A 22,362-nucleotide genomic window follows, 5' to 3' on the forward strand; every position below is an offset into this window, starting at 1 on the left:
TTCACCCCCGCTCTTCAATGATACCCCACCCCCAAATTGACCTCACCAAAGCGCCTCCTTATCAACTCGCATAACCCTTAGCTTCCTTCCAGCATCTAGGCCGTAACACCTGCACGCCCGGGTTTGACTTGCTCATAACCCGCGAGTCCAGCCTCGCCCGTCTGCACCATCGGATCCACACATCCTGGCCTGAGCGCCGCCCGAACCTAGCTATGCATGGCCCCTCCCATCTCACTCACCCATTCAATCACGATTCCGATTCAACAATTCATTTTTAGTGTTTGACCTACTCATACTCGTCGCAGGCATCGCAATGCTAGCGCCTTCTAATATATCCGGCTCACACTGAACCGAATTACTGTCCTGCGTCTCCCCCAAGCCTGAGACTCATTTCAATGGCGCGGCGCGGCGCGCAAGGTTCAGTTTAGTCGTGTTCACGATCGCCGCTCGGCTCTATGTGTCCCGGCCGTCGTGCAACTAGCTCTTAGAGTGATTCGTTGAATGTTATCACCCGGTATTCGGCGATTACCAGTGCTAGTAGGAGATGCAGTCACGACGAATGTGAAACAGGGAGACAATTGTACGTTTCTGTTTTTGGGGGACTTCTTTTCCATGCGCGTGTAGTATTATTGGTCAATCATTCTTCTCTCTCTGACCCTTACTCGGGTTACTCCATTTTCAAAACGGGCGAGGGAAAGTACCCCGTGCGTAGCGTGCATTTGATGCATGTAATGCGTTGGCCGTTTGTACTACTTTTTTAGTGGGAATCGGAATTACTAGGAAGCTTCTCTGAATTGGTGTAAGCCCTTGTGTCAGATTAGTATTTAGGTCATATCAGTTGGAAAATGAGACTGCAGTAGAAGGACACCGCTTCTTCCTTTCTTCTTCTTCGTCCTGATTTGAATCCATGAGTCCTGTTCCTATCCTCGGCGCACCTATTTCGATGAACCGCCTCATGAACTAAGGTACTGTCCCAGCTGGCCCTAAAATAAAAACAGGAAATATGATTGTCGATCTTGGTGGCAATTCTCCACGGCCAGGTCCGTCTGGTAGATCACTTAACCATACGGAGTAGGGATAACTAGTCTAACGGGATGAGACATCGACTCATGCCGAAACCCCGGGGCTTAGGCAGGAGCAAACACATGTCTATCCTGTAGCCGATATGCAGTACAAAAGTACACCGTTGTACTGGTACGCAAATGGCCTTATTCTCCGAGTTATGGGGCGACTCGGACCCCCCCCCCCCCTGCTCTGTCGCATGTATCTCCAGGTCGAGCCCCGGGTCCAAGATGCGTCGCAACCCTCCTGTGAAGGATTATTGTTTCCGAAGAACTTAGCGAGGTGCGCCACTGAGCTGTCAGATATCTGTTAGATTGCGCCAGATTGTCTTGAGTGATTCGTTTGCAGAGGTGGAGAACTAGCATAACCACCTGCTTGAATAGTATACGAGGAAGTAGATCGGGAGTCCAATAACCTTAGATCTTGAACCTTCTTATTAGTAGCTGATCCTGCTATGGCGAAAATTGATTTCGGTATGGTCAATGCTTCTAGTTCTGTTGAACCGCGGGTGCCGAAAATCTCGTTACCGGTGGCGATTCACATGCGACGGTGATGGTGATGATAGAGGTAGGTCCAGTTAAACTCAACATCTCGATGTAGTTGAGATAAGATTGATCACATGGACTCGGAGCCACTTTTCTTATTAACGCCTTTTTTCAGTTCAAGGTAACGTGAGTACTGAAACTACATGTGACTTGGAAGATCGGGAAAGATTGATGATACTCTCCTTATGAATCTTGAGGTCCATTCACGGAAAAACGGGAAAGTAGAGGATGTACATGAAGCAAACCTCCAAGGAACACAAAAGAATTCTTAACCGTCGTTGTCGCATGGGAATCGGAACGAGATTCTTCCTAGGTGTTGTACAGATTGAGTAATAGTGGAAAAACGACAGATCAAACAATGAAAAGAATAGTTGTTCATATTTTCCATTTCATTTAGAGGCACCAGTTCTTAAAGGCAACCCCCATTCTTTCAAACTGGACATCGATACATTCCCGCTTCTGTTTCCAGCTCTGGTATATGTCTTTCCATCCCATCACAGGGACCGAATGTGCTCGATGCTTTTTTCTCCGCTTTCCCCAACCGAGCGCTCAAAACGACAAAACGCCGAAGTAACCGTTTAGAAACCTAGTAGAGTATGAGTAAAGTTGTCGTAAAATCGTGGAGTGGACTTGGAACGTACGCAGAGGAGTGAAGAACCAGCGGTTCTTTCCGCTGGTGTAGCGGTCCTCAAGGGCCTTCTTGACAGTCTTCTTGGCGTCCTCGCGCTGAGAGACCTCCTTGAAAGTGTCGGCAGTGACGGCACCCTTAAGACCCTCGAGCTCAAGGGTGTAACGAGTGGGCATCAGGTGGTTGTAGTTGACGACCTTGATGAAAGGCTTGACCTTGCTGCGGCGGTCGACGAGCTTCTTACCCATGCGGCGGGTAACCTTCGAGGGGTAGCGCTCGATACCGGCGACGATGGCGAAGGGGAAGGGGTGCGCCTTGGAGCCAGAGTCCTGAGGCTGGACAATGACGACCTGAAAACGAATCGCGCTGTCAGTTATGTTTGATTCCTTTTATCGTGGGTGCGTTTTCCATCATCTAGCGATTTCTCCAGATTTTTGATTCCTTCGATCGATAATCTTGTAACTGTTGCTGCAATTCGATAAACGCAACTGGCATGGTCCTCCTCTTGCAAATCGCCATTGATTCCCGTATCTCTGTGTATTCTCTTGTCTTTCGGGGGGAGGAGCGTTCGGTTGTCGTACCTTCTTTCCGGCGAAACGGCCACGGGTGATAATGGCCACACGGCCCACTTTCATGACTATATCGCGGAATTCTCGTCAGCATGGAATCGAATAACAGAGTCGTAGATTCATCGTATACGCACACTTCATTGTGGAGGTCCCGGTAAGCGGCGAGATTGTCGGGTTGGTTGTCGGAGTACGGAACAGTCAAGATCGAAGTGTTCAGGTTTTCGCTTGGGTAGAGAGGGTTAAGGGCAAATGAGATTTGTGTGCGACTGTATGATTGGTTGACTTACCGACTACAAACGACTAAACCAAACTTGGTGCATTACCCCATTCGGCATAGCCTCGGTCAATCCCCGGATCAATTAATCCGAAAATTTGTATTTTGCCTTATGTAAGCGATCTAGGTTCCAACCTTGAAAATTGGGCTGTTCCAAGGCGATCGCAACTGGGTCTCACCGCCTTGGGGTTTGTTTACATGACGACGTGACTACTCCCGTTGCTATGGTCGCCATGTGTGATGTGTACGCCGCGTAGTGGTTCTTGTTTCCCCATCTCCACTTCCAGACTTCCCTTCTTATCAAGCTGATCTCCTGGAGTTTGATGCTTGGTTACACCGTCTTTTCCCACTGCTTTGTTTTCTAGCGATCTGTGGTTTTGTTACGCCTTGACGACCCTTGTTTTCTGAGCCTTACAACAAACGCAATTCCCCTACATTCCAATACCCACTTGATTGTCAATACCACTCTGAGACATCTCATCTCCTTCCTCTACACACAAAATCATCATGCCGTCTCAAGATCGGGACGCTTCTGCCCGCGATCGGGAACTGGTCCGGCATCAACCGACTCATAGCGAGTCCAGTCGGCATTTAGTTCCAATGTAGGTCTCTTCGTTTTGAATTTGGATTACACAGACATCAACAACATACCATGTATGACTGGACAAAAATACTAAAGCGTCGTCGTTCACGCAGGTGGGACAGCTCCGACCCAGAGCGCGCGCCTCCTCCATTGCCTTTGAATCCTCGCTCCATGAGCCCTGCTACCAAGAACAACGTCTCTCCCAACATCCAGGCCGTGGCAGCCAAGTTTCAAGACAGGTCGAGTGAGAATGCGCTAAGCTCTTACACAACAAATCCTATGCCTCCCAAGTCTGGTTCTCCAGAACGCTCACTGGTCAAGGGCCATTATCATAAGCGCATGCAATCTTTACAGCCTAGTGACACCAAGGGCGACGCACGTTCTGAATTCCTGAATTACTTGGAAAGCCGATCCCCAGAACGACCTCTCCGAGCTACCATTGTTGATCCGACGACCAAGCCGCAGGATTCGAGCAAAGGTCCAGAATCACCACCAGCCCGCGCAGCTGAGCGCGAAATCCCTAGCTATGTGTCTAGCCGTTATCTGTCAAAACCCCTCTTTGGCGAAAGCACACCTCCCTCTGCCACTATGCTGGCTTTACAGAATATGCAACTTCCAATTGATAATGACCCGCCATCTCCCTCAAAACCTCCCAAGATGCTCCCGGCGCCCAAATCCGAGGATCGCGCCCACACCATGGATACCCTCGCGTCCCAGATTCACAGCCTCACCGATATTGCCAGCAACCTTCAGCGCGAAATGTCAAATCTGAGTCGACGAAGTAAAGATAATGCAACTGACTTGGTCAGCTTGAAGGCTGCAACCAATGCTCGAGATGAAGATATTCGAAAGAGCCTGAAGGATTTGTCCTCCAGCCTCACGTCGAAGTATTTGGATGGTGAATTTTCAAGGTTTGATCTCGGTGCATTCCTGAAGCCTGAAAACGGGCCTAACCCCACTGAATCGGATAGTTCTCCCAATTCCAAGAGAAGCTACTCTGTGCCACGAATGCCCAGCCCTAACCCCTTCGCTTTCGATCGTGATATATGTGGATCGCCTGCACCAATATCCGATGGATCCGCTAGTATTGCCTTGCTCGAAAAAGTTTTGCGTGAAATGGCCACGAAGGAAGGTGAGGAGAGGCTTCTGGAACTCGTCGATGAAATCAAGTCACGTCCCGCAGCTACGCCATCCGACAAAGATGCCGATACGAAGATCACCAATATGCTAGAAGAAATCTTGAACCTTGTCAAAGAAGATCCTTCCAGTAAAGCTCTTGTTCGCTCTATGACGACTCAGAACCTTCGCCCACCGGACAGTGCCAATGTGGAAGGTACTCGATCTGCTTCTCTTGGATCGATTGATGGATCGGCGACTGTGCGAGCCTTGAATGTACCATCCTCAAACAACCAACTTCAACGTGCCTCAGCCAGTGGCGACGAGGTTTTGACGATTTTACGAAGTGTCAAAAACAGCGTCGTTGAAAGTGGTGGTATGACCAATGGTGTGAAAGCCTTGGTACGTGAGCTTCGAGGCGAGGTTCTTGGCATGGGCCGTGATCTTGCTCGAAAGCTGGAAACTGTCGAGTCAAATATCGTTAGTGATGCAGAGCCCAAGGATCAGTCTCAACCCCTCAGTGCAGACGAAATTTCTGCCATAATCAATGAGAGCCTTCGCGATCTGCAGGAGCAGCTGGCTGCGACTGTTAATGAAAGCCGCAATCACTCCACTGCTCTATCAGAATTCCAGTCCACCATGAACAGCGCCGAAATTTATTCCATCGTGAAGAAGGCTTTGGACGAGATCGAGTTTCCTCAACCTCAGCAAGAGTCACAAGGTTCTCAAATGGAAAAAGACGACATCCTGGATACCGTGCGCGAAGCATGGGAGACATATAAGCCAGAGATTGAGCTGCAGACGATCGGCCTGGAGCGTGACGAGATTCTGGAGTGTCTAGCTGAGGGTCTGAAGTCCTATCAGCCTCAGCACCAACAGGCTATCACCTATGAAGAAGTGCTAGCTGCTGTGCAGACTGGCATGCAGAACTTCACACCACCACCAGTGGAGCACAGTCCAACCATCACACGAGACGAGATCATTCTCACCATCCGGGAATGCCTGGAAAAGCCCGAGTCTGCTTCTCGTGGATTGGACCAGGAACATGTCACTCACCTGAACTCTATGCGAGATGATATTCTTCATGCTGTATCAGAGAAGCTGCAGCCCCAATCCAGAGGCCTGGATGAGGAGCATGTCAGCCACTTGTACTCAATGCGTGACGAGATTCTCCATGGACTGTCCCAGATTGCCCAATCTCAGCCCCGCGGATTGGATGAGGATCAGGTCAACTACCTCAACAATATCCGAGATCAGATTCTTCACGCCGTGACCGAGAGGCAAGAGCCATCTCAACGTTCTCTGGACGATGAGCATATCCACTACCTCAATTCAGTGCGCGATGATATTCTCCATGCTGTCACTGAGCGATCTCAATTTGCTGCTCCTAGAACCCTCGACGATGAGCAGTTCGAGCACATGAACAATCTTCGAGACGAGATTCTCGATGCCGTGACCCGCTCCATCGCTACCCAGAGCGTCGTTAGCAAGGAGTCCTTTGACTCTGGCCTGGGCCGCGATGATATCGTTAGTGCCATCTCTGACGGTCTCGAGGCTCACTTTACTACAGCGAAGGAAATGGACGACAGCCGTGTCTCTCGCGAAGATGTTGTGAATGCCATTAATGATGCATTCAACGCTCAGCAGTCTGCTTTAACACCTGCCAATCCCCCTAGCATTTCGCGTGAAGAGATCATGGATGCCATCGCCGAAGGCATTGAGATCGCCAATCAAACCAAGGAAACAGCACTGAGCGCTGATGTTCACAGCCAAAGCCTCTCCGCAGACGAGATATTCGAAGCCATCTCAGAGGGCCTGCACAGATACCATGAGTCTGAGAAGTCTGCGCTTAGCACGGAGGTCCAACAGCCGGTCCTCACTCGCGAGGAGGTTTTCAATGCCATCGTGGATGGGTTCGAAAGTGCCAACACTATGACCCGGGAGATCGAACTCAACAAGGAGGATCTCATGGAAGCTATTACCGCTGGCCTCCAAGAAGCTACCAGTGCTGCGAACCTCAATGTTGGCGATCAAGTGCTTGAGCGCTTGCAAGAGGTCATTGGGGGCATGAAAGAAGAATTGAAACAGTATTCTGCGCCCAATAGCCAAGATACTGAACAAGTCCTGGAAACCATCAAGGATGAGCTTGCTGTTGTACGGCAGGAGATCGAGTCCTACGTTGCCACTGCTCAAGATGTTTCTGGCAGACACGAGATCATCGACACCGTCAAGGATGGATTCCGATTACTCCAAGCCGACATGGAGAAAACGATCACCGACACAGCCGTATCACATGCGCCTCGCAGCAATCCCGATACCCCTGAGCTGTTGGATGCAATGGAGAAGGAATTCGAGCACCTTCGAGGAACCATCAGCAACCTTCTCACCGACAATCATCGCACAGGGAGCGAAAAGGACGAGATTCTCGATGCCATCCGTGAGGTTGGCGAGCAGCACAAATCTAACTCGGGCGATGCACAGATTCTCAGTTCGATTAAGGAAGAGTTTGAAGCCATGCGTGAGCGCATGGAGATGAGTGTTGTCCGCGCCGAGCCACCATCCTCGGATAAAGAAGATATCATCGCTGCTCTCCGAGAGAGTCTTGATGCCCTTCGTGAGGAAACCATACAGCTCAAATCCCAGCCCGGCGATGAACAGCTCCTCAATTCAATCAAGGAACACCTTGAGTCTATGCGCGAGCGCACGGAGATGAGCGTCGTCCGCTCTGAGCCTGAATCAACCGACAAAGAGGACATCATTGCTGCCCTGCGTGAAAGTATCGATGCTCTTCGTGAGGAAACCATGCAGCTCAATGCTCAGCCTGGCGAGGAACAGATTCTCAACTCCATCAAAGAACAGTTCGAAAGTATGCATGAGCGTATGGAAACGAGTGTTGTTCGCTCTGAACCACCACCCTCAGAAAAGGAGGATATCGTTGCCGCTTTGCAAGACAACTTCGACGCCTTGCATGCCCAGCTCAGCGCCCAACCTGCCGAGGAGCAAATCATCAACTCTATCAAGGAGCAGTTCGAGGCTATCCGTGAGCGCATGGAGACCAGCCTTGTCCATTCTGAGCCACCTGCATCTGAGAAGGAAGACATTGTTGCAGCCCTCCAGGAAAATTTCGATGCTTTACATGCTCACTTCAGCGCCCAACCTGCAGAAGAGCAGATTTTGAGCTCTATGAAGGAACAGTTTGATGGCATGCGTGAGCTTGTGGAGATGAGTCTTATCCGTTCTGAAAAGGAAGAAATCGTTACTGCTTTGCAAGAAAACTTCGATGCTCTCCACGCTCAGCTTAGTGCTCAACCTACAGAAGAGATAATCAACTCTGTGAAGGAGCAGCTTGAGGTGATACGTGAGCGTATGGAGACAATCGCTGTTCCCGCTGAGCCCGTGTCGGAGAAGGACGACATTGTTGCCGCGCTACAGGAAAACTTCGATGCTCTACATGCTCAACTTGGTGCTCAACCCGCAGAAGAGCAGATCATTAACTCGATCAAGGAGCAGTTCGACGCTCTGCGCGAGCGTATGGAGATGAGCGTTGTTCCCGCTGAACCCCCTGCCTCCGAGAAGGAAGACATTCTTGCCGCCCTACAGGTAAACTTCGATGCTCTACAGGCTCAACTCGGAGCTCAACCCGCGGAAGAGCAAATTCTCAATTCCATGAAGGAACAGTTTGATGCTATGCGTGAGCTTATGGCGACAAGTCTTGTTGCTGCTGAACCTATATCAGAGAAGGAAGATATTGTTGCTGCTTTACAGGAAAATTTTGATGCTCTCCATGCTCAGCTAGGTGCTCAACCTGCCGAAGAGCAGATCATCAACTCTATTACAGAGCAATTTGAGGCCATCCGCGAGCGTATGGAAATGAGTGTTGTTCCCGCTGAACCCGTATCGGAGAAGGAAGACATTGTTGCTGCTCTCCAACCAAACTTCGACACTCTGCATGCTAAGTTGAGTGCCCAGCCTGGGGAAGAGCAAATTCTCAATTCCATGAAGCAGCACTTTGAAAGCCTCCGCGAGCGTATGGAGATGAGCATGGTTCCCGTAGAACCCCCTGCATCCAACAAAGAAGATGTCATCACCGCTCTTCGTGAGCATTTTGATGGTTTGAAGGAGCAAGCAGCTCAGCAAAACAGTCAGCCTGGCATTGAGCAGGTTCTTGACTCGATGAAGGAGCATTTCGAGACCATGCGGGAGCGAATGGAAATGAGTGTCGTGCGCGCCGAGCCTCCTTCAGACAAGGAAGACATCATTGATGCCCTTCGTGGACATTTCGACTCCTTGCGCGCGGAAACAATCCAACACAACAAAGATGGCACCGAGAACATGTTATCTAACACAAGCGAGATCCTTGTTGCTTTCAATGGTGGAATTGAATCAATCCGTGAGGATGTTCAGAAGGTCCTCGACAAGCCCGCTGAATTCGATGCTTCTGAGATTCTGGAAACTGTCAAGGATGGCTTTGCTGAGCTCCGGCTTGAGCTGGAGTCCCTGCGCCAGCCTGAGGAGGAGGAGGCCACCAGGGAGATTGACGATGCTGAAACTACTCGCGGTGGTGAGATGGTACTCGCTAGTGAATCTACCCTTGGACCGGATATCGAGGGCTTGAAGTCTCTGATTACTCAACTCACCGACAAAGTTGATGCTATTGACTCTGCCTCACCAACCGAGGAACAATCTGAAGTCTCGGAACCAGCTGAGGGTGCACTGAATCGTGGTCACTTGGATGAAATCATGGTTGCTTTGCAAGAAGTTCAGCTTGCCATGGGCGAGATGAGTGCCAATAAAGAACTGCCTGAGGGTGTTGCTCGCAAGGAAGACACTGATGCTCTTGAAAACCTGATATTGAGCACCAAGGCTCAGCTTGACGAGATCAACTTCCCAGCTCCCGAGGAGCTTGCCAGCGCCGAGCAAATCGCCGCTCTTGAGACAATGGTGCGAGAGGCAAAGGACGCTATTGCTGAGTTCTCTGCTCGTCTTGAGGCCGAAGGCTCTACCAAGGCTGATATCGGTACGCTTGAAGGTCTCATCAAGGATGTCTGGATCTCCGTTGATGAACTGAAGGGCAAGAGTCAGGATGGCGAGGAGACAGAGGAGGGAGACGAAGGGGACGACAATGGAAAACTACTCAAGTCTGATCTTCAGACCGTCGAGGCCATGATCTTCGAAGTCAAAACCCAAATCGATGAGCTGAAATTGCCTGACGTGGAATCTTTGCCTACAAAGGATGAAATCAACGAACTCTCGTCTCTCGTCACAGACTTCCGTGATAAGATGGAATCCGCCAACGACCTCACCGCCCAAGGCTTTGAGGCTCGCAAAATTGAACATGGTGGTCTTGCAGAGAAAATAGACGAGAAGATCGATGAAGCCAAGTACGTTGTTGGAGAACTTGGAGAGGAACTCAAGAGCAAGCTCGATGGTAGCAGCGAGGGCCTCAATGAACTCAAGCAGCTTCTTGAAGGTCTCGCGGTCTCTGCAGAGAGCTTCACTACTGTCGAGAACGTGAAGGAGCTTACTGATCTCATCAACCGTGAATTTGAGCGTGCTCGTGGCGAGGATGATGCCACCAAGCTTGACAATGAGGAGAGAGATGCCGCTGCCCTAGTCAAGCATGATGAGACTCGAGCTGCCATCATCAACGAAATTGGTACCAAGATCGATGAGAAGATTGGCGAAATCCTGTCCAAATACGACGATGCGCACAACTCGTTGCACTCCAAATTTTCCGAGACCGAAGAGCGAGATATGGCTCACGCTGAGATGGTCACTAGCACCAAATCCCTGGCAGAAGACATCAAGCTTGTGATTGGTTCTATGGGTACTACAGTTACGGAGACATGCGAGCGCATGGCTGAAGATACCAAAGCTCTAGCCGAAAAGGTTGGCGAGTCTTACACCCGAATGGAGGAGATGCACAATGAGGCGAAGTCCCATCAGGAGCAATCGCGTGGCGAGAATGAGCGAGCTGTTGCAGCCACAGAGCGTGTCGAGAGCAAGCTACTCGAATTCCACCCTCAGATCTTGCAGACTGTTCAGGAGATCCTGACAGTTGTCAGCGACCACTACGATCACTCCCAGAAGTCAACAGAGGAGGTCAAGTTGGAGCTCTCTGCACTTCCATCAACCATTCCGACCATGCTCCCTGCCTTGCCTCCCCCAGAATCCTCTCGAGAAATTGAGGACGACCCTGTACACAATAAATTGAATGATTTGCTGGAGCACGCCAAGAACAATCCCATTCAAGAAGTGCTCAATACGCTCGTGGAACATTCGAAGAACGACCAGCTTCACAGCAAGCTTGATCGTGTCCTAGAGGCCAGTGCTGCGTCCAACAGCGACATCTACGAGAAGCTCAATTTGATCCTCGACCAAGCTACCAGTGGCAGTGGTTCCGTCCATGAAAAGCTCGATGCCCTCCTTGAACGTCCAGTCAATGCTGTTGATCCTGATCAAACTGTCACCCAGATGATGAAATTGGATGAAATGCATAAGGACATCATGGAGAATACTCGCAAAATGAATGAGATGTTCGCTGCTCAGTCAATCCTCGTGGCTGAAGACACCGAGCGCAAGCGTCGCGAGGCAGAAGAGGTGGCGATTGCCCTGGAGCGCAGAGTCGCCCAGCGAGAGCAAGTTGAGTCTGAGATCGTTGGTCTACACGAGGAGAAGGATTCTCTGTTGAAGATGCTTCACACCTTGAAGACTGAGAAGGATGAGCTCACCAAGCAGAACGCCAAGATGAGCAAGGAACTTTCTGGTCTTGAGACTGCCCTCGAGATTCGTCATGAAGAGATGCAGCAGATGGAGGAGCGTGCCGATGGTCTCGAGAAGCGTATCTTGGAAGGTGTCCTCGACCATGCCCGCAGCGTACTCCTGAGCCGATCCGGTAGCATCAGCACCATGAATCTCAAGCGCAATCGAAGCGTCCGTACCTCCCGCACTGGTGCTCGAAGCCCTAGTATGATGAGTACAACCACTGTCAGCACTGCTCGAGAGCCCAAAGATGCTCGCAGTCTTCTCGGAAATGGTGTCGGCATGGCCCTCAAGCGTCGCACAGTCCACGGTCACCAACCCGCAACAACCGCAGTCCAGCCTAATATCGGCAAAGAGCGCCGCATTCTCAGCCTCAGCCATGTCACGGGAAACCGTGATGCAGGGCGTCAGATTGGACCCAATACCGGCATGCCCAGCCTCAAGCGCAGTCACTCAGTCAAATCGAACTTCTCTCTCCGCAAGGCATCATGGGCAGGACCCAAGTCTACTTCAAACAAGGAGAACGAAGCATTCCACGAAGAAGACGAGCTTCAGAGTGACGTTGAAAGCGATGCTGGCACAGAGCGCAACACTAGCTACGCGGGTACGGATAGACGTTCTAGTTACGCGGGCACGGAACGCAAAGCTAGCTACGCAGAGACCTGCACCGACAGCGTGGTGACTGGGGTCACTGAGAGTGTTATCTCCGAGGACCGTCGTACCAGCGGTATGAGCGGTACTTCTGATGGTCGAACTGAATATGTCGAGAGTTCCATTGCGGATGATGACCACGACCAAGAATCTGACCATGAAGGGTCTGAAGCATCATCTCAGTCAGGCGATGATACTGAGACAGCTCGTGAGAACGATGATGGAGATGATGCTACTACCGAAGGTGGAGAAAAAGAGGAGAATGGGGATGACCAGTTCTCTGACACTGCTTCGGCGGTGGAAGCAGAGGGGATGAAACTTCTGGAGGCTCCTCCTGATGGTGGATTAGGGACTGAAATGACTGTCTCGTGAACAATGACGGTCTAACTTTTTTTCATGCATCGGTTTTGGAGTTACGGATTCCCTTTGTGTTTTCTTTTGTCCGTGCTTCATATACCACTCTTGTCTTGATTATTATTTTTTATGGGCCTGTATGAATTCCTTATGTGTTGATTAATGACAGTCTTTCCAATGTTACATGTTACCATTATCAAATTGATTCTCTCTTAGTAAATTCTCATAGTATATATACACTTTATCTACTCTCTAGTATTCAACCTTGCAATGTATGATCAAGTCATTCAGTTATAGTAGGTCAGCTGCCTGATAAGGCAGGTGGTCATGTGATGGGTGATTATTGTGCCTCAGGCAACACAGAGGCCGCGTGCTCCGGTAACTTGAAACCCCCAACGCTTCTCTTCAATGGCTCTGCATGGCGCTCGACTGTAAAGAAAGGGCTTTGTCCGTGGTTCTTTTCTAAGTGGTAGATTTCTGAGGAATTTTCCTCTATCTCCTAGACTTCATCGTTTTCTTCCCCTAATTTTCGGCGGTCTTTGAAGCTCTCCCCACACCCGGATATTAGCTGTCCGCTCAGGGTATTCAACTATGTTGGACCCTCTCGGCCCCCCTCCAGCATGGCTGGGAGAGATCGCCGAGCCCTACGCCTTATGGCTTAATAGTCCGACTCTTACTGAGCACGTTCATGAGGTTATCCTGGCTTTTGCTTTTTACCAGCTCATCCATTCAGTCCTCTCGCCATGGCTATCGCCGATCTTCTTCCCGAAATCCTACCCGAAGCTGAGTGCCCGGACGAAACTGAACTGGGATATCCATGTTGTCTCTCTAGTACAAAGTGTTCTTATCAACGCACTCGCATTGTGGATTATGTTTGTCGATGATGAGCGGAACTCTATGTCTCCTCTCGAGCGGGTCTTTGGATATACAGGTGCCTGCGGATTCATTCAGGCACTAGCTGTCGGATATTTCATCTATGATCTGATTGTGAGCACATTTTATATCGATATGTTTGGTATTGGTACGCTCTTCCACGCTGTCAGTGCGTTGTGGGTCTTTAGTCTTGGTTTCGTAAGTTGATCTCATACATTCTTGTCCTCTCCACCCGCCCCCGGGATCCTCAGCAAACATTTGAAGACTAACATTACCAATTTGATGACTTCAGAGACCTTTCCTCAACTACTATGCCCCGGTATTCATCCTCTACGAGCTCTCAACCCCCTTCCTCAACATCCACTGGTTCCTCGATAAAGTCAACATGACCGGCAGCAAAGCTCAATGGTACAATGGAATGCTCCTACTCTCGGTATTCTTCTCCTGTCGTCTTGTCTGGGGTACCTGGCAATCCACCATCGTCTACGGTGACATGTGGACAGCTCTGCAACAAACCTGGTCCGCATCCTCGAACCCACTCACAGAACCCGTCAATGTCAACGCCCAGGTCTTCCACCCAGCCCGTGACGGTAGCATGTGTATCGATGAGACTTGCGCGCGCGCTAACGCAGAGATTGCCCGATTCAAGGATTACACGGCTGGTGGTGTGCCAACATGGCTGGTTGTCACATATGTGACCTCTAACCTGATTCTGAACTTCCTGAACTATTTCTGGTTCTTCAAGATGGTAGAGACAGTTATGAAACGGTTCCGTGTTCCGGAGGAAAAGACCGGTAAATCATCCGAGAAGACTGCCGCTCCTAGTCTGGAGGACCTCGCGCAGGAGGTTATTCTTGAGGCTGCTGCGAAGTTGGAGGCTGAGGGTTCTTCTATGTGTGAGGCTGAGACCTCGGCAGCTGATGTGGTTGCCACCGAGGAGGTGAGGAGGCGGAGGGCAGACCTTGCATCCAAGGTTCCTCTTCCTGGATCATGAGTAGATTCTTCTTATACCTGGTAGAGATGTTGTACATCGTACAGTAGACAGATCCCCTGCTCTGCCTTGTTACTTTGCACTGTTGAGAAATTGTGGATTGCATGGTGGGATGAATCCTCTGTGAGGATAATCTGCTTCTAGTTCGCTGCTGATTGGTAGCATGCACATTAGGTGTTCTCGCCTTGATTTTTTATACTTGTTTACATACTCCGTACTGTTGTCATAATTCATGATTTATGGAACTTTTTGAACTGTTTCTTACATTGATCACTTGTATGAGGGAGCATCAAATTCTCTATTAGTACTACTTCATACTCCACATAAATCTAACCCTCTATTCCTCATCAGCTTTTTGTTCAGGATCCATATTCGTCTTAATCTTCCGAATGATCCTCGCTGGATTTCCTGCAACAACATGAAAAGGTGGTACATCCTATACTCGTTAACTCAACCCAGCCATCCACATCCACATGGATCTCCAGGGCTTGTACATACCTTAGTAACAACACTTCCAGCACCAACAGTAGACCCCCTGCCAATGGTAATACCAGGCAAAATAACCACATTTCCTCCAATCCAACAATCCTCCCCAATGACAATCGGTTTTCCTGTCTCAGGACCCTTAGTTCCATTCCGAATCTCGGGATCAAGTGGATGAGTTCCACTATACAGGGAGACATAAGGACCGAATAACGTCCTCGCGCCAACGGTAATTCCACATGTATCGATCCAGGTAGAGTACGCGTTTATAAAGACACCTTTACCAAGTTTGACCTGTGTACCATAATCCATGTACACGTTTCCTTCAACAATGGGCTCGTCTTCGAATTGCGCTTCGTCTAGGAGTGTATCTTCCAGTTGGGGTGGGAGGGGTGTTGGGTCTTGAATTAGTCTGTTATTATGTTAGAAATGCTTGAATATTGGATATGGATTCAGTATAGTAATTTTGAGGTGACTCACTCTCGCCATAAACGAACAAGCTCTCGTCGTGGTTTCACGCCTACGGCTGCGTTGTAGGCTAGTAAAGCTGTTTTGCATCTTGCGCGCTCAGCGACGAGCTCCGGTGTAAAGGCGTGGTAGAGCTCGCCGCTGGCCATCTTTTGTTTATTTTTGGAGATTTTAGGAGTCGTCATTGTGGTTTCTGTGTGAGAGGCGTGGTCAATTGCTCTTGAAATGTTCTTTGCGGGGTAGTTTTGGCTCCGCGGATGATAATTCGGAGTAGGTTCCGAGTGATCTCCATATGATCGACGGCGCCCTAAAGATCTATGAAAGAATATACTATATTACCTTAAGGATCTTTCTACGGCTACAAGTGGTGAGGACTTATGAAAAAAATTGAGAAAGAGTAGTTTGTTATTGGATATCAAGTGTCAGAGTGGCCGGGGCTGATTGATGCCCCAGGACCCTTGTCAAGTTGAAGATATGACAACATGAAATATTGTGAGTGGATGAAAGGTCATTTCAATTGAGGATTGTTTTGATGGAGTGGAATGACAAGAAGAGACCGAGTTGTGGATTGAATCTCAAGTCAATGTGACCGAGTGATCATGGTCCTTGATATCCTGGCATGGCAAGTGGAAAGTACAAAGATGATGTGGAAAGTAGAAAGACCTTGACGAACAAAAAGCCTGATGGAAACAGGTAACATGTAAAGACTGTCAAGATCGGTGAAGTTGTGTCCTAGGCTGTCCTGGAGGAAGGATACCAGCGTTGACCGGATAGATGAGAGAGTGAGAGTGAGATCTGTGGGTTGCGCGATCTACGTCAGCCCGGGTATTTCATGACTGCACCTTAAGTACGTTCGCCAAAAGTGTGGAGTCGCGCAGGTACGCACGAGGAGAGTGATCTACGTTATTGCTCACCTTGCCAATGATGCATCCAGCCTCCAGGACTCCCCTATCCAATAACCCCTAACCCGCTGTGACGATTGTCCTGAAGTTTGCGCCGAAACCCGCCACGCACACAGCATCCTAATTCTCAGATCGTGCGGTCAGATACTACCAGTGTAGCAAGTGATACAAGCAAGTAATTCTCGGAAACCAACTGGGCCGATTGTCCTGAAGTCTCAGTGAAGCCCGCCACAGCGATCAAGCTCGAGGTCGAAGTGTTGTCAGAGCAAGGCTGATTGTCCTGAAGCTCAAGGAGACCCGCCACAGTCATAGCAGCTTGGGCTGTCTGTTCACGGTGATCAGGCGTAAACAGAACAGCAGAGAGGAAGTGGAAGTTTGTTTTCTCCTGTGACCTGTCCATGGCTCTTCGAGTCTGCGGTGGATGTGGATAAAGATTGCAAAGTGCAGATTGAATTTGAGTGGATGAAGTTTGTTTCTTTGTGAAGACAAACTTTGGAAGGAGGACAAAGTCGACAGGAGAGAGGATTGAAAAGACAAGACCCTGGAGGGTGGGGTGGACAACCTGTTTGTAGGTATTGAGATATGAGTGGAATGACCTGTGGCAGATTGAAATGTGGAATATCGTTCAAAGGTTGAACAGACCAAGCAGGGGTTGAGTTGAAGTGAGTCCTAGGAGCAAGAGTAAGTCGAGAAAACAAGAAAAGGGAAAGTGGAGGTTCAAACCAAGATGGTCAGGATCTTGTCATTGTAAAGACATATCAACAACAGATGTGTGAGTGGATGTGATGTGTGGAAAAGAACATAGAAGCTCTTGAGAAGACGACTGAAAAAGCACCGCCATGTTGATGGAAGACCAAGTGAGTGGATGTCACTTGAAGGTCGTGTCATGTTGTGTGAACGGATGTGTCAACAAGATAAAGTCATGTCAAGGCAGGGACATGTCAACAACATAATGTGTGGATGGATGTTGTGTTGTTGCTTCAGCAAGGTCGAGGTCAAGTCGCGTCAACAAAATATAAACAAATGGGGTTGAGTGACAACATTATATCCAACGACGTGTTGCTGATCAGACAACGCGTGGTGAGACATAGTGCTGACAGGGCCTGAAGGAATGGAGTTTACATGGGAAGCCCATAACAGGTCATGATGACGATGGATCAGGATTGATGAGGATGAATTATCATGATGATGGATGATGGATGATGGAAAGTGGATTGAAGAAGAGAGATGGAGGAAGGAAGAAGTTGGAAGAGGGAGAGATCCCATAAATTTATACCCTGGGGGAAGGCAACAAGATCACACAGCTTCCAAGATCACGCATTCCAAATTAGGAAAGGTAGGCGAAAAAAGGCATAGTGAGAGTTTGATCTTGCGCAATCAATACCATCACAGCCAAATCCTTATATTGAAGGATGTTTGCTTGCTTCAACTTCTCTCACCTGCCATCCCAACTTAAGCGAGCCAATAGAACGTCAGGATCAGGATCAGCGAGATCACCAAGATCACCAGAGCAAACAAATTAAATCCGTGCAAATGACTCTTCAAAGAACCAGGGGCCTTCCAAGGTTGGATATCAAAAGCTGTATCAAGTGGAGAGAATCCCGAGAGATACATGCGGCTCGGGACGATTTTAGGGCTAGTAGTTCATCCTTATACATGGTACCCACGTACCGTATTTAATTGAATGCTCTCCTACCTAGGTACCTAGGTAGTCTCTACTACTAGTAGTAGGTAAAGATTTTGTGAGACTCAGAGTTCTACTAATACTAGTATATATATGTAGTAGATGGATGGTGCCAGTGCTCTTTATACTTCAACTTGAAGTTGGAACCTTGGAAGTGGTAGCTCCGAGTCGGGCCTGGAGCCTGAGTATGTAGTATCAATTGATATATATTGCTCTAGCCGCGGCGGTCACGGTGCTCCAGGGCTCAAGTGCTCTCAGAGGCACATCAATATTACTACTACATAGTAAGTGCTAATACTACCTACATAATAGAGTATGTTTAATTTATAGACCTGGAGTACTCAAGTGCTAGTAGTATGTGCTACTAATAACTTGAACTTCAATTTTCCATAGTAGTTGAAGAACTCGAGCATATGATGATTCAAGTTCCGACATTGATCTAGAGTGATTCAGAGAAGTTCAAATGTTCAGCCTTGGAAGTACTAATTGATCATATGTAATCAATATTTTCTTCTACGACCTCCGAGTCAGAGCTGGTCCACCGTGACGGGTCTTGTGCACTCAGTGGTATGCACTAGCAGGTAGTACTCCGAGTCACATAATGCAGGCGGCTGATCAAGTTGGACTTCAAATGTTGAATGGTTGATACACCTGTTTCAAGTTCAAGTTGGTGGCCTCGGTGGCACCTGGGCACTGACAGTCAAATACTTGAATGCTAGGGTGCATCTGCTTCAAGCACTTGAGTTCTGACCCGGACAAGCTACGGTAGATATAGCTGCATGATCATACTGATAAAAAAGGTAAAAGAATAAATTTTGAACTTAATTAGTAGCCTTAGATGCCCTAGCTACACCAAACCAAACACCAGAAAAGCGCCCCGAAGATAAAGCACAATACTAAGTAGAAACGACTCTTCAATATCATCATAACTCCTCGAAGCGAGCTCATCGCGCAGCTGCATCGGGCTTAGCGAGCATGTATCGAACAGCTTCTCTTGCCACAGTCGAATCCCAAACACTAGCATCACCACCACGGCGGAACTCCGCTCCACTCGCATCGCCTCCGGTGTTGACATCACCCAGGATTGTCTCCAGATCACGGCGCTGAGAGCTGACCCAACGGTTGACGAAGTTTGCGGGGTCATTGCTCAGAGAAGTAAAGAAGGAGTGGCGAGCACGGGAGTGAGTAAGAGCCTGAACAATGAGAGCGACCTGGTCGTCCAAAGCGGAGATTTGACGCATGCCGGTTGTGTACTGCGGGTTTTGCATCAGAGCCATCATCTTGGCGCGCAGAGGATCTTCAACGGCGACCTGAATATCGTAGATGGTTGGTGTAGGGTCTTTGTGGAAGTCCTCGTCAACCCGGATGGTGTATGGGAGCTTGATCGGGTCAATGGGGCTGGTGTGTGGTGCGATGCTTTCGGGAATCTGGGGGAAGAACATTTGCTCGCGGCCAAAGATCTAGAATAGGACCACTCATTAGTAAACAAGGATAGAAAATCAGGTACAAGTTTAGCTTACCGAGCGCAAGCGGTGATCGCAGCGCACTGTCCGCTTCTCTTCATCTTCTTGCAACTCCATGGCACGGATGTAATCCCAAATTCCAAGCACGATGCCACTTCGGGTCTCCTCCTCAACATCCAGCACCTCAGCCAATTCCTTGCTCAGCTTGAATCGCTCTTGAGACTCATCTTGCACCAGACTGACAGTAACATTGAGGTTCTCCTGAGAGGCACGCGTGAATTGGATGCTGTCAAACTCAGCGTTCGGAGGCGCTGATGTCGTATTGGGCGGCACCTGTGGCTTGGTCCACGCGACCGGCTTCACCTCATCTGGAATGGCGTTGGCGGGCTTATCGAAATCAACCGTGACAGACTTGAAAAAGTGGGAGAAACGCTGAGCGGATTTCTTTGAAGCAGATTCCTTGCTCTCATCGGCCTCGTCCTTGTCCTCGTCCATCGCATCGTCCTTATTCGCGGGGCCCTCATCCTCGTCCTCGGAAGCAGAGTCGGTGTTGTCATCCAAGAGCCGTCCTTCGATTCGTACCTTGTATCGGCCAGAGCCTGGGTTGTTGCCAGGGCCCTGCCAAGGCTGGTTCTCGACGGTGTTGGTGATCCAAATGCGCATGGTCCGATATTTTTTGCTGGTTCTGCTGATTGAGTCCTGGATATCCAGGCGTTTCCGCACAACAGCAGCATCGAGACGCTTCTCTAGCTCGTGAAGGTTCTTGTATTGTTGGACGCTCTCGCCGATGACCACATCTTCAATGCCATCGGGCATATTCTTATCGGTGGGTTTGCGGGCGCGACGAGGAACCTCTGCGACATGCTGAACGACGCGTTGAGCGGGCATGTATTGAGCAGGCACAGCGTGCTGGGGCATTGCGACGGGCATATGGCCTGTTGGAGTTACTAGTTAGGATTGGCGCAGGGAGCTTGGGGACGGGAAAGGGAACAAACCTGGACCAGGTGGACGACGGGGAGTGGCTGGAGACCGTTGGGCGGTCGGGGGAAAACCCCGGGCAAAATTGGGCTGCATTGGAGCGTTCATTGCGGATCCAGTGGGAAGTAGGGGCTCCAGTCGGGATGGAGTGAGTGGATGATGAGAACGAGCGAAGTCGCGATTCTTTTGCCGCCGCGCTTTACCCGATTCGGAAGTCGCGACAGCAACATTTATACATACATTATGTGTACTACAGACTATGACACAAAATACTATGAATATAGTAGAATACACATTGTGATAGATATTAAATCAAAGAAGATTCAATAAATTATCACACATTATTTGCAAAATATTGATGAGTGGGTGCTAAATGCCAAGGCCATCCTAGACTATAGGAGACAATGAACGTTATACTGCCACTGCCTAGAATGTCTAACATAGCCCGTAGATGACATTAACTATCCCCAGGCAGTATATGGGCTCAATCAAGAATAAATGTCTTTGTGAGACAACTTTGAATCACTGTGTGCTGAGGAATACAGCCTATGGGCCATGAATCTCATGATCCACATACTTGCCGGCATATCACACCCGGCCTTTAGCTTGATCGTGACCCTTTGGACCTTCGCACTTGAAATACCATGTCTCTTCAGATTCCATGCCGTAACATTTAACTCAAGTCTGTAACATCTTGTCAAACAATCTCCTTGGCATTTCATGACATTGATACCGCTGAGAGTATCGACTGCTGACTTGACGCTCCAGCTATCATTTGTATCGTAATGACTAGAGATCAATTCCGGGTGACCGAGGATGAATGTTAGTGATCAGCATATGCATACTATGTTTGTCGCAATCTATCATTTTTCTTTGGCTTTGCCTTGGGTCAGTCTTGTTCCCTTTGACAAAGCCCGTATCATGAGTAGGAGGTTGTCTCCTCAAGAGGGAGGAAATGATGGCGACCAGGCCAAAAATCCATGGCAGTAATTTGATGATTCGGTGATATGAAATCTGCACTGAGATTGACCTCAGCTGTGGTAAAAGAAGTCCTATCCCAGCTCAGCAAAGATGTTGTCATGCCGAAGTCAGAAAGAGTCTCTTTAGAATGCCGATGACAATTTGTAGAACCACCGCGAAAACTCTCTTATCCTTGCGATTGACACTGTTGTAGGTATAATCCCAATTTATATAGGACAACCACTGTTCTTGGTACTCGAGACGTGGATAGAGGTAGGGACTGTTAGGAGGTAAGAGACCGAGACCTAGATTTGCAATATATCAGTATCAGTGGTAAGACACGAGCTTTTTTCAGCTGGGATTCTGTCAAACAGTTGACCTTCGAGATAGATTTTCAAGCCAAGTGAAATGGAAGTCGGATCAAGGACGCCAGCAGTTGAACACAAGAAACTGTGGGCCGACGTGGTTACTCTCTGTGGCCATTCCCAGCTCTCTGCCGACGGACCAGGCGGGCAAAAACCTTCATTTAAAATGTAAGGGCATTTTCTGAATCCAGGGCCTTGATACTCTGGGTTTTAGTTCAGTAAGTAGGCCTCAAGTGTGGTCAGGAAGGAGTGTCTAGTGGAGTTCAACCACATCATTAGTAACATGAGTTACTCCATAGATATCGTTAAATGATGCTTCCACCTCTCAAGCCGCCAAAACAAAGCACAGCAGGCCTCTAAGTCCTGCTACCGCTACCGCTAGTTCGAGAACGATGAGACACCACACTCCAAGACACATCGATTACTGAGAAAGCTTGTGGCCAAACGTCAAGGCATCCGGATATAAAACAAACCCCATAGGGTTTAGCATGCAAAAAGATCAGCTCTGTGGATCACCTGAGTTGAGATCTGGGTATTCAAAAGTGACCACAATGAGGTACTGCTCTGACTCGTACACTGTAGGTTGTTGAAGTGGCTCCCGACTATGAAGGAACACTAACGCAGCAGCCCTGGAGTAAATCGGGCATGACA

At 49.0% G+C, this 22,362-nt stretch overlaps 6 protein-coding genes across 6 annotated transcripts; 2 read left to right on the plus strand and 4 right to left on the minus strand.

Annotated features, from left to right (window-relative positions):
- Nucleotides 1-2,185: 2,185 nt before the first annotated feature.
- Nucleotides 2,186-2,945, minus strand: N7483_001921 (60S ribosomal protein eL27; the record flags this gene model as incomplete). The annotated part of the gene is made up of 4 exons (XM_057085358.1): nucleotides 2,186-2,193; nucleotides 2,249-2,585; nucleotides 2,817-2,872; nucleotides 2,939-2,945. The coding sequence occupies 4 exons, from the start codon at nucleotides 2,943-2,945 to the stop codon at nucleotides 2,186-2,188; spliced, it is 408 nt and encodes a 135-aa protein (XP_056951507.1).
- A 785-nt stretch (nucleotides 2,946-3,730) lies between these two features.
- Nucleotides 3,731-12,562, plus strand: N7483_001922 (uncharacterized protein; the record flags this gene model as incomplete). Its single annotated transcript, XM_057085359.1, has 1 exon — nucleotides 3,731-12,562. One exon carries the CDS (start codon nucleotides 3,731-3,733, stop codon nucleotides 12,560-12,562), a length of 8,832 nt encoding a protein of 2,943 aa, XP_056951508.1.
- A 573-nt stretch (nucleotides 12,563-13,135) lies between these two features.
- N7483_001923 (TLC domain-containing protein) lies at nucleotides 13,136-14,411 on the plus strand (the record flags this gene model as incomplete). The annotated part of the gene is made up of 2 exons (XM_057085360.1): nucleotides 13,136-13,615; nucleotides 13,710-14,411. 2 exons carry the CDS (start codon nucleotides 13,136-13,138, stop codon nucleotides 14,409-14,411), a joined length of 1,182 nt encoding a protein of 393 aa, XP_056951509.1.
- A 334-nt stretch (nucleotides 14,412-14,745) lies between these two features.
- On the minus strand, nucleotides 14,746-15,544 carry N7483_001924 (sugar O-acetyltransferase; the record flags this gene model as incomplete). The annotated part of the gene is made up of 3 exons (XM_057085361.1): nucleotides 14,746-14,844; nucleotides 14,907-15,303; nucleotides 15,372-15,544. The coding sequence occupies 3 exons, from the start codon at nucleotides 15,542-15,544 to the stop codon at nucleotides 14,746-14,748; spliced, it is 669 nt and encodes a 222-aa protein (XP_056951510.1).
- An 844-nt stretch (nucleotides 15,545-16,388) lies between these two features.
- N7483_001925 (uncharacterized protein) lies at nucleotides 16,389-16,661 on the minus strand (the record flags this gene model as incomplete). The annotated part of the gene is made up of 1 exon (XM_057085362.1): nucleotides 16,389-16,661. One exon carries the CDS (start codon nucleotides 16,659-16,661, stop codon nucleotides 16,389-16,391), a length of 273 nt encoding a protein of 90 aa, XP_056951511.1.
- Nucleotides 16,662-18,889: 2,228 nt separating this feature from the next.
- On the minus strand, nucleotides 18,890-20,494 carry N7483_001926 (SWIB/MDM2 domain-containing protein; the record flags this gene model as incomplete). The annotated part of the gene is made up of 3 exons (XM_057085363.1): nucleotides 18,890-19,405; nucleotides 19,466-20,343; nucleotides 20,404-20,494. 3 exons carry the CDS (start codon nucleotides 20,492-20,494, stop codon nucleotides 18,890-18,892), a joined length of 1,485 nt encoding a protein of 494 aa, XP_056951512.1.
- Nucleotides 20,495-22,362: the final 1,868 nt, after the last annotated feature.

Source organism: Penicillium malachiteum, assembly GCF_028827825.1.
Source record: "Penicillium malachiteum strain IBT 17515 chromosome Unknown utg000001l:1.0-8184562.0:1.0-8186909.0, whole genome shotgun sequence".
Classification (NCBI taxonomy): Eukaryota; Fungi; Ascomycota; class Eurotiomycetes; order Eurotiales; family Aspergillaceae; genus Penicillium; species Penicillium malachiteum.